This window comes from Mus musculus, chromosome 6 (assembly GCF_000001635.26).
Source record: "Mus musculus strain C57BL/6J chromosome 6, GRCm38.p6 C57BL/6J".
Taxonomy (NCBI): domain Eukaryota; kingdom Metazoa; phylum Chordata; class Mammalia; order Rodentia; family Muridae; genus Mus; species Mus musculus.
In genome coordinates, this window is record NC_000072.6 from 24,569,131 (window position 1) to 24,580,509 (window position 11,379).

At 38.7% G+C, this 11,379-nt stretch overlaps 1 protein-coding gene across 3 annotated transcripts in view; it reads left to right on the top strand.

Annotated features, from left to right (window-relative positions):
* The window catches only part of Asb15 (ankyrin repeat and SOCS box-containing 15), a 45,021-nt gene extending 40,987 nt beyond the window's left edge, over positions 1-4,034 (top strand). For all 3 annotated transcript variants that reach the window (NM_080847.3, XM_011241089.2, XM_006505206.3), the window contains exon 10: positions 1,489-4,034. In NM_080847.3, the coding sequence (NP_543123.2) occupies positions 1,489-1,646 (158 nt within the window). In that variant the 3' untranslated portion in view covers positions 1,647-4,034. The remainder of the gene's footprint in view (positions 1-1,488) is intronic.
* The last annotated feature ends 7,345 nt before the right edge of the window (positions 4,035-11,379 follow it).

Here is an 11,379-nt window from a genome sequence, read left to right on the forward strand (position 1 = left end):
TAGCTGGTTGCTGTGAGCCTTGTAAGCCACTGGATGTCAGGGTTCTCCTAGCTCTAGGCAAGGTGGTTTGTTTGTTAAGGCACAAAATAAAATTGCAATCTTATAGAACGTGGGAAGGTACGTATTTTGATCATGATCTTTTTGCCTCATGTTTGTAGAAAATGGCCTAACTTATTTTTTGAGATGGGGTTTTGCTCTGCAGCCCAGGCTAGTCTGAAATTCTCTCTGTATCCAGGCTGACCTCAAACCTATGACCTTCCTGCCTTGCCCTCCAAATGTGGGGATTATAGGTACATGCCACCAAGGATAACTTTGTTTTAACATTAAAATAATGTAGTTTGAAATATTATAATCGAATGTAGCAAAAGGTGATCACTTTCATCATTGAAGTGAACAGTCTCTAATGTTTCTTGTTGTTGTATTTGTGTTTGTGTTTGTGTACATATGAGTGTAGCAGGTCAAGTGAATGTGTATGTACGTGTGTAGGCCAGAAGTGAACGTCAGGTGTCATTCCTTGGAGTTGGAGGGGAGGTTCTGATTAGGTAGTCTAGCTGGCCAGTGAGCTTCCAGTAACTTCCTGTTTCTGCCTCCCTAATGAACTCTTGAAGAGCAAACATATTAGCTACTGAGCTGCCCCTGTCCCCCAACATTTATTGAATGTTATAGCCCAGTGTGTCAAAGGTTTTCCTAGTAATTTATATGAACTATTTAGCCTTCAGACAATCCTATGAAGTAGGCACTATTGTTACCCACCTTACGTAAACAAGAATACTAATTATAGGAGTTAAGGTCCTGTGCAAGGTCACACAAAGTAACACAGGCAGGGTGTTAATCCCAGCTGACTGAATCCAGAGCCAGTGTTTACTTGTGTCCTTGTTCTATGCTGCCCCTTCATGGGTTCTTTTTGTTGGCATAAAACATCAGTGTTATAATCCTAATAAAGAGTAAGAGGTTGAAAAGTATACTTCCCATCACCAGATAAGTGACTGTTAGTGTCTAGTGTGTTGCAGACACTGGACACAGGCCTCAGATTGAATTGTGAATGATTTATGAAATTGTCCAGTGGTGTTTTAATTATTAATAATTAGTGATAATTATTCATCAGAAAAAATAGTAGAAAAGAGAGCAAATAAGGAAATACATCTATATAATATTTAGTTCTAAAACAAAATAATAAAGGAGAAATGTAGCGCCATTTGCTATTTAACATCCAATCCATTTGTTTATTTAACAAACTGGACACCTATCAGGAGCCAGACTTGCTCCTGGCCCAGATGCAGACGGAATCCCTGTCCTTGTGGAGCGCAGCTCCGGAGGGGAGGCAAGGGCTAGAGGACTTAATTGAAATGTGAATTGAGGTCAGCGTCATCAGCTGCTAACGTGCATATTTTCAGAGATACACAGGGTGCTACTCTGAGACAATCTGTACCTAGCGTGGGAAGCCAATAGGACTTTTAAACTTTCTGCTTGTTTCCCCGTTTATTTTAGAGAATCCTTGCTCCCTAAAGCATCTGTGCCGATTAAAAATTCGCCGAGTTATGGGACTGCAGCGACTCTGCCAGCCAGCCTCCATACAGATGCTTCCTCTCCCGGCGGCGATGCGAAGATACTTATTATTTAAAGAGTTTGACCTCTACGGACAGTAGCTAAAGTTAATATAACTTTAAAATTATATTTTAAAATGTGATTCTTAAAGCATTTTTTTTTAACTGTGATTCCCCTAGAGAAGTCACTGGAATCATTTTGTATTCTTATTTTGTATTCTTAAGTGTATTTTAACACCACTGAGAATCTCGTAGCTATGTCGTGTCCCTATGGGAAGATCATGTACACTCTTAAAGACTTTTAGGCTGCTAAGATAAGTAATATGCTGTATTTTCATTTCTATTGATTGTCCTCAGTTGTTACGAGTCTTCATATTCTCCCTATCAACTGAATATCAATATTGAGAGTCTAGGCTTAAAAGGTAAATAACCAGTTTCTCACCACCACCACCCCTGCCCCACAAACATGCCAGCTGCTGCCCTACCTATTATTAGAACCCCTGCTCTAGAAGAGCTCATTTATGCATGCAGATTCACCCTGTAAGCCAGCCTCTCCAGCGCTCCTTGGCTCAGTCCCTAACAACTTCCTTGCGGCTAAATTCTATAAACAACTTTCGCTCCCCTTCCTGTTGATTCTTGCGGCACTAACTCAGTTTCCTGTTAGTCCTCAGGTTTTACCATACTGATAGGCTGCTCTTTTCCCTCTCCGTCCTCCCCCTCAACCTCCCTGCCTCTGCTTCTCTAGGCTGCTCCTCTTCCTGCAGGCCTCTAGAGACAGGTCCTCTGTCCTTTTCTGATACGCTGTGTTCTCTGGAAAATTCCATTCACTAGCCTTGGTTGTGATCAGTCTGCTGGGGACCATGATGTTTACAGCTGAAGTTCAACTTTTTGTCTCCTATGCTTCAGACCTGTTCGACATTGACGTAATACATTTCTAAACATAAAGGTATCTGTAGTTCAACGCGTCCTCAAATCCTTCCTTCACAAAACACTTGTCTCTTACATTCTGCAGTTCAGTACTAGCACAGGCAATTCTGTTTCCAAGTGAAAAAGACTTGGCATAAGTCTCGACACATACCCCCACCCCTATTTTCTCACCCAGCATGCCAACTCAGCAAATGCCACCGAGTTTCTCTCTTAAATCCACCGTTTCCTGCTCAGTCCCACAAATTCCACTGTACATCTGACTGTGTTCTTCCTCCTACTGAGACAATACAGTGCCGCTTCCCCGACTTGCTCTCCTAGCCTTTCTTTTTCCCAGTTCCTTACAGAGTCCACACACAGCACTTCAGAATGAACTTTCAGAGACTTTAATATAGCTCATTCCCTTGCTGAAAATCACTCCCTATTATTTTGGGATAAACATCTCAAATTCTCCCAAGACCTCCACGCTTTAACTGCCCTACCCATATCCTCTGTAGCCTATCTGCATATCCCCTCCCCCTTTTGGCAACGTCATTGCTACACATCTTCTACAGCAATTCCCAGACTTTATGGTTTTATAAGACCAGAGGTTTTCATTTTATTATTATTATTATTATTATTATTATTATTATTATTATGGTCCTCTTTCTAAAGGATACCACCTGTTATCAACAGTTCAGTTTTAAAGGGGGTTAGTCCTTAAAATGCTAGAAAGCAAGACATGGTAAGCTCACTCATTTAAATGGATTGACTTTAGTTTTGAAAAGATGGACCATGCTATTATCTCTTCACTGACAAGCAAAACTTCACTGTGCTCCACAAGAATCTGAGTCTCTTAGATGGGAACCATTGTGAACCTCAGGACCTTTACATTTCCTTCACCCTCTCCATCTGAAGCGCTCTTTCCTCTCCTTTACGCCTCTCTCCCACTGATTAGCTGACCCCTTACGCTGCGGATCCTGATTCAGCTGTTGCTTCCTCCGGATGGAGGTCACTGCGGACAGCCGCTCACGTGGTATTGTAGTACTCTATGTCACACTAGACTGGAAGCCCCACGGGGGCAGGATCGTGTCTGCTTTATTTCCCAGTATGTCGTCAAAGCCAAACACACGCCCTAGAATGTGAATGTTATATAAGAACCAGACTAAAATAATCAGTGACTTGGTGGTAATATGATAGGTTAGAGTTTCGACTTGGTGTGTAAACCCAGTAATATACGTATTAAAATTGCTTGTTCTTTCATTTTTTTGACATTTTTATCATAAGAGTAAATATTCTTTTGGTAGTAATATCTTGTTTGTAAATTTTGTTAGTTTGTAAATTTTCTGAGTTACATTTACTTTCAGTTATCTTTGAAAGATAAATAAGTCTGGAAAAAAATTATATAATCAGGATTATGGTTTCAATGTATCTCCTTGAGGATTTTTTAAAATACAAATTATACCATAATGTATTTAACTCGAACTGTCATGTTTTATGTACAATATATCATAATTCTTGTGTTGCTTTCTTTATTGTGCCTAAAGTCCTTGCTTATAAATGTTGCTCTAAATAAATAAAAAATAGAAATGAAGATGCAAGTCTGCTGTCTGATACTTCAGATATTAAATGTATTTGGGGTAAATAAGTACAAGAATTAATTGGGTATAAAATGTTAACTGGATACATATGGAAAAGGTTTGTAAAGTTATTGCCTTGACTTTGAAAGGATAAAATGTATCCTTAAGACTTGGAAATGGTAATGTATCTGAAGCACATTACAAATTAGACTTTTCCTGTAACAGGGTTCTTGGTTTTGAGAGCACTAGATGGGAAGAGGAATGGACTCCTGTCTAATTAGAACTGTGTATCTCCCCCTGTGTCAGCTGCTCCCCACAGTCAGGCTAAGAAGCCAAACATTCTACAGTGGGGCCAATGTCTCCATGGGCACTGATAAGGCAGGGCATGGATGGCATCTCCCTGTGCTGCCAAGATGCCTGTGGCTGTTTTTAGCTCTTGTTTAGTGTCATTCAGAGAGTGTGAGTGGGAAAGAGTAGAAATGATCTCTGAGCTGGGTGGGCTTGAGTTAATGGTTCTCTAGATTGCAGTCAAGTCATATTTTCATTTCTGGTTAAACATATTCCACATCAGCACTGAAACTATGTTCTTCTTGAAGAATATGGTTTAGTAATTTAAATTGATTTCAGAAGACATTTCTGGGCAAAAGAAAGACGATGCAGAAGGACAAGAAAACAATTACTTAAATGTGCACTTCACCCTTCAATGCAGACTTTTAAAAAATGAATACATGTACCAGACAGCATGAAAAATACAAGAAATTCATGACACAGAGAAAACACTTAATCTTTTTCAAAGTCATTGACCTTTCATGACATATTTCTATCAAAATTTGGGTTTTAAATCCCATTATTCTGTGTATGCATCTACCTCCCAAATCATAAATTATTTAGAATGTATAAAAATTATATCTGCTTTAATTTATTCATTAAAAATTAGCATTACACATAAGTACATAAATACATATATATACAAATGTGTATGGTATATGAGTACTTAAGGTAATACTTCTGTGTATATATATATATATATATATATATATATATATATATATGGTTAAAGTTTTATTGCTCTGATAAAATACCATGACCAAAAACAACCTGGAGAGAAAATGGTTTATTTTAGCTCATAGCTTGTAGCCCATCATCCAGGGAAGTTGGGACAGGAACTCAAGTCAGAAACCAAAGGCAAAAGTCATGGAGGAGTGCCTTGCTGGCTAAGCATGGCTTAGCCTTCATACTTATGTCATCCAGGATCACTTGCCCAGGGGTAGCACAGCACAAATTGGGCTGGGCCCTCCCATATCAATCTATAATCAAGTAAATGACTGACAGAATTGCCTATAAGCTAATCTTAAGGAAACATTTTGTCAATAGAGAGTTCTTCTTTCCAAATTTCTTTAGTCTATGTCAAGTTCACAAAACAAAAACAAAACTAACCAATAATGTATATAAAGCAGGAACATAATAAAGATAGAATATTAAAAGCAGTAAGGGAAAAGAGTCAAGTAACATATAAAGGCAGGCCTATCAGAATTACACCAGACTTTTCAGCAGAGACTATGAAAGCCAGAAGATCCTGGACAGATGTTATACAGACACTAAGAGAACACAAATACCAGCCCAGGCTACTATACCCAGCCAAACTTTCAATTACCATAGCTGGAGAAAACAAAGTATTCCACAACAGAACCAAGTTCACACATTATCTTTCCACGAATCCAGCCCTTAAAAAGGATAATAACAGAAAAAAACCAATACAAGGACGGAAACCACAACCTAGAAAAAGCAAGAAAGTAATCCTTCAACAAACCTAAAAGAAGACAGCCACAAGAACAGAATGCCAACTCTAACAACAAAAATAATAGGAAGCAACAATTACTTTTCCTTAATATCTCTTAATATCAATGGACTCAATTCCCCAATAAAAAGCCATAGACTAACAGACTGGCTACACAAACAGGACCCAACATTTTGCTGCTTACAGGAAACCCATATCAGGGAAAAAGACAGACACTACATCAGAATGAAAGGCTGGAAAACAATTTTCCAAGCAAATGGTCTGAAGAAACAAGATGGAGTAGCCATTCTAAGATCTAATAAAATCGACTTCTGACCCAAAGTTATCAAAAAAGACAAGGAGGGACACTTCATACTCATCAAAGGTAAAATCTTTCAAGAGGAACTCTTAATTCTGAATACCTATGCTCCAAATGCAAGGGCAGCCACATTCATTAAAGAAACTTTAGTAAAGCTCAAAGCACACATTGCACCTCACACAATAATAGTGGGAGACTTCAACACACCACTTTCATCAATGGACAGATCATGGAAACAGAAACTAAACAGGGGCACAGTGAAACTAACAGAAGTTATCAAACAAATGGATTTAACAGATATCTAGAGAACATTTTATCCTAAAACAAAAGGATATACCTTCTTCTCAGCACCTCATGGTACCTTCTCTAAAATTGAACATATAATTGTTCACAAAACAGGCCTCAACAGATACAAAAATATTGAAATTGTTCCATGCATCCTATCAGATCACCATGGACTAAGGCTGATCTTCAATAACAACATAAATAATAGAAAGCCAACATTCATGTGGAAACTGAGCAACACTCTTCTCAATGATACCTAGGTCAAGGAAGGACAAAAGAAAGAAATTAAAGACTTTTTAGAGTTTAATGAAAATGAAGCCACAACATACCCAAACCTATGGGACATAATGAAAACATTTCTAAGAGGAAAACTCATAGCTCTGAGTGCCTCCAAAAAGAAACTAGAGAGAGCACACACTAGCAGCTTGACAACACACCTAAAAGGTCTAGAAAAAAAAGGAAGAAAATTCACCCAAGAGGAGTAGATGGCAGGAAATAATCAAACTCAGGGGTGAAATCAACCAAGTGGGAACACGAAGAACTATTCAAAGAATCAACCAAACGAGGAGGTGGTTCTTTGAGAAAATCAACAAGATAGATAAATCCTTAGCCAGACTCACTAGAGGGCACAAGGACAGCATCCTAATTAACAAAATCAGAAATGAAAAGGAAGACATAACAACAGATCCTGAAGAAATCCAAAACACCATCAGACCCTTCTACAAAAGGCTATACTCATCAAAACTGGAAAACCTGGACGAAATGGAGAAGTTTCTAGACAGATACCAGGTACCAAAGTTGAATCAAGATCAGGGTAATGATCTAAACAGCCCGATATCCCCCAAAGAAATAGAAGCAGTCATTAATAGTCTCCCAACCAAGAAAAAGCCCATGACCAGATGGGTTTAGTGCAGAGTTATATCAGACCTTTAAAGAAGATCTAATTCCAGTTCTGCACAAACTATTCCACAAAATAGAAGCAGAAGGTACTCTACCCAATTCATTCTATGAAGCCAAAATTACTCTGATACCTAAACCACAGAAAGACCCAACAAAGATAGAGAACTTCAGACCAATTTCCCTTATGAATATCGATGCAAAAATACTCAATAAAATTCTCACTAACTGAATCCAAGAACACATCAAAACAATCATCCATCCTGACCAAATAGGTTTCATTCCAGGGATGCAGGGATGGTTTAATATATGGAAATCCATCAATGTAATCCACTATATAAACAAACTCAAAGACAAAAACCACATGATCATCTCCTTAGATGCAGAGAAATCATTTAACAAAATCCAACACCCATTCATGATAAAAGTCTTGGAAAGATCAGGAATTCGAGGCCCATACCTAAACATGGTAAAAGCAATCTACAGTGAACCAGTAGCCAAAATCAAAGTAAATGGTGAGAAGCTCGAAGCAATCCCATAAAATCAGGGACTAGACAAGGCTGCCCACTTTCTTCATACCTATTCAACATAGTATTTGAAGTCCTAGCCAGAGCAATTCGACAACAAAAGGAGATCAAGGGGATACAAATTGGAAAGGAAGTCAAAATATCACTTTTTGCAGATGATATGATAGTATATATAAGTGACCCTAAAAATTCTACCAGAGAACTCCTAAACCTGATAAACACCTTCAGTGAAGTAGCTGGATATAAAATTAACTCAAACAAATCAATGGCCTTTCTGTACACAAAGGATAAACAGGCTGAGAAAGAAATTAGGGAAACAACACTCTTCATAATAGTCACAAATAATATAAAATACCTTGGTGTGACTCTAACTAAGGAAGTGAAAGATCTATATGATAAAAACTTCAAGTCTCTGAAGAAAGAAATTAAAGACGATCTCAGAAGATGGAAAGATCTCCCATGCTCATGGTTTGGCAAGATCAATATAGTAAAAATGGCTATCTTGTCAAAAGCAATCTACAGATTCAATGCAAACCCCATCAAAATTCCAACTCAGTTCTTCAATGAATTAGAAAAGGCAATCTGCAAATTCATCTGGAATAACAAAAAACCTAGGATAGCAAAAACTCTCCTCAATGATAAAAGAACCTCTGGGGGAATCACCATGCCCTACCTAAAGCTGTACTACAGAGCAATTGTGATAAACTCCATGGTACTGATATAACAATAGACAAGTAGACCAATGGAATAGAATTGAAGACCCAGAAATGAACCCACACACCTATGGTCACTTGATCTTTGACAAGGGAGCTAAAACCATCCAGTGGAAAAAAGACAGCATTTTCAATAAATGGTGCTGGCACAACTGGCGGTTATCATGTAGAAGAATGTGAATTGATCCATTCCTATCTCCTTATACTAAGATCAAATCTAAGTGGATCAAGGAACTCCACATAAAACCAGATACAGTGAAACTTATAGAGAAGAAAGTGGGGAAAAGCCTCAAAGATATGGGCACAGGGGAGAAATTCCTGAATAGAACAGCAATGGCTTGTGCTGTAAGATGGAGAATCGACAAATGGGACCTCATAAAATTGCAAAGCTTCTGTAAGGCAAAAGACACTGTCAATAAGACAAAAAGGCCACCAACAGATTGGGAAAGGATCTTTACCTATCCTAAATCAGATAGGGGACTAATATCCAATATATATAAAGAACTCAAGAAGGTGGACTCCAGAAAATCAAATAACCCCATTAAAAAATGGGGCTCAGAGCTAAACAAAGAATTCTCACCTGAGGAATACCGAATGGCTAAGAAGTACCTGAAAAAATGTTCAGCATCCTTAATCATCAGAGAAATGCAAATCAAAACAACCCTGAGATTCCACCTCACACCAGTCAGAATGGCCAAGATCAACAATTCAGGTGACAGCAGATGCTGGCAAGGATGTGGAGAAAGAGGAACACTCCTCCATTGTTGGTGGGATTGCAAGCTTGTACAACCACTCTGGAAATCAGTCTGGTGGCTCCTCAGAAAATTGGACATAGTACTACCAGAGGATCCAGCGATACCTTTCCTGGGCATATATCCAGAAGATGTCCCAACCGGTAAGAAGGACACATGCTCCACTATGTTCATAGCAGCCTTATTTATAATAGCCATAAGCTGGAAAGAACCCAGATGCCCCTCAACAGAGGAATAGATACAGAAAATGTGGTACATTTACACAATGGAGTACTACTAAGCTATTAAAAACAATACATTTATGAAATTCTTAGGCCAATGGATGGATCTGGAGGGTATCATCCTGAGTGAGGTAACCCAATCACAAAAGAAGTCACTTGATATGCACTCACTGATAAGTGGATATTATCCCAGAAACATAGAATACCCAAGATACAAGATACAATCTGCAAAACACATGAAACTCAAGAAGAATGAAGACCAAAATATGCACACTTTGCCCCTTCTTAGAATTTGGAACAAAACACCCATGGAAGGAGTTACAGAGACAAAGTTTGGAGCTGGGACGAAAGGATGGACCATCTAGAAATTGCCATACCTGGGGATCCATCCCATAATCAGCCTCCAAACACTGACACCATTGCAATCACTAACAAGATTTAGCGGAAAGGACCCAGATATAGCTGTCTCTTGTGAGACTATGCTGGGGCCTAGCATATACAGAAGTGGATGCTCACAGTCATCTATAGCATGGAACAGAGGGCCCCCAATGGAGGAGCTAGAGAAAGTACCCAAGGAGCTAAAGGGATCTGCAACCCTATAGGTGGACCAATGATATGAACTAACCAGTACCTCCAGAGCTCATGTCTCTAGCTGCATATGTATCAGAAGATGGCCTAGTCGGCCATCATTGGGAAGAGAGGCCCATTGGTCAGGCAAACATTTTATGCCCCAGTACAAGGGAAAGCCAGGGCCAATAATTGGGAATGGGTGGGTAGGGGAGTGGTAGAGGGTGTGGGGGACTTTTGGGGTAGTATTGGAAATGTAAATGAAGAAAATATCTGATTAAAAAAATAAAGCAGGAACATGTACTTTGTATTAGGCAGCCATTTCCTTAAGTGGACTAAAGAAGGAAGAGAAAGACAGAAATCACAGGATCGCACTTAAACGCAGAATCTGAAAAGGCAAAAAGAAGCAGAAAGTGGTAATTACCTGAAATTGGTAGCTAGGAAAGGAGAGTGGTATCCACCAAGTAATGTCAATTAGATATGAATAAGCTGTTCAACATGGTGGCCATCATTTAATAATAATGCTTTATTATATTAGTCACTTTTTATATATCATTTATATAATTATGTGATTTATATAGTATATAGTATTATATATTTACATAATTTTATATGACTTATATATAAAATATGTATTCTAGTTTCCTTTTTATGATGGAATATTTGAAAGTAGGCAACTTAAGGACGGAATGGTTTGTTTTAACGTATGGTTTGGCTTGAGAGGGTTCTGTTTGTTGTGGTAGAAGAGGTATAGCCAAAAGAACATGAGGGTTTTTTTTCTTCTTTTTCCAATTTTTTATTAGGTATTTTCTTCATTTACATTTCAAATGCTATCCCGAAAGTCCCCCAGACCGTCCCCGGAGGTTGTTTTGTCATATCAGTGGGTGTTGGCAGTTGTTTGGTACTCCTATGGCTTTCTTTTGGCTTTTTTATTTAGTCCAGATCTATTCCATGGGATAGTTTCACAAACATTAGGGTGGCTTCCCCCCCCCCCCCCACACACACATTAATTTTCTCTAGAAATACCCTCACAAGCCCAGAAGGCAAGTCCTGAAGTGTATCTTCTAAGTGATACTAAATTTATATAACAATGAAGATTAGACTTCACAATGTAAAACTACTGTGGTGGTTTAAGTATGCTTGGCCCATGGGAAGTGGCGCTATTAGGAGGTGTGGTCTTATTAGAATAGGTGTGGCCTTGTTGGAGGAATTGTGTCACTCTTTAGGTGGGCTTTGAGGTCTTTGAGTGCTTAAGCTTTGCCCAGTGTAGAAAAGACTCTCTGGCTGGCTGCCT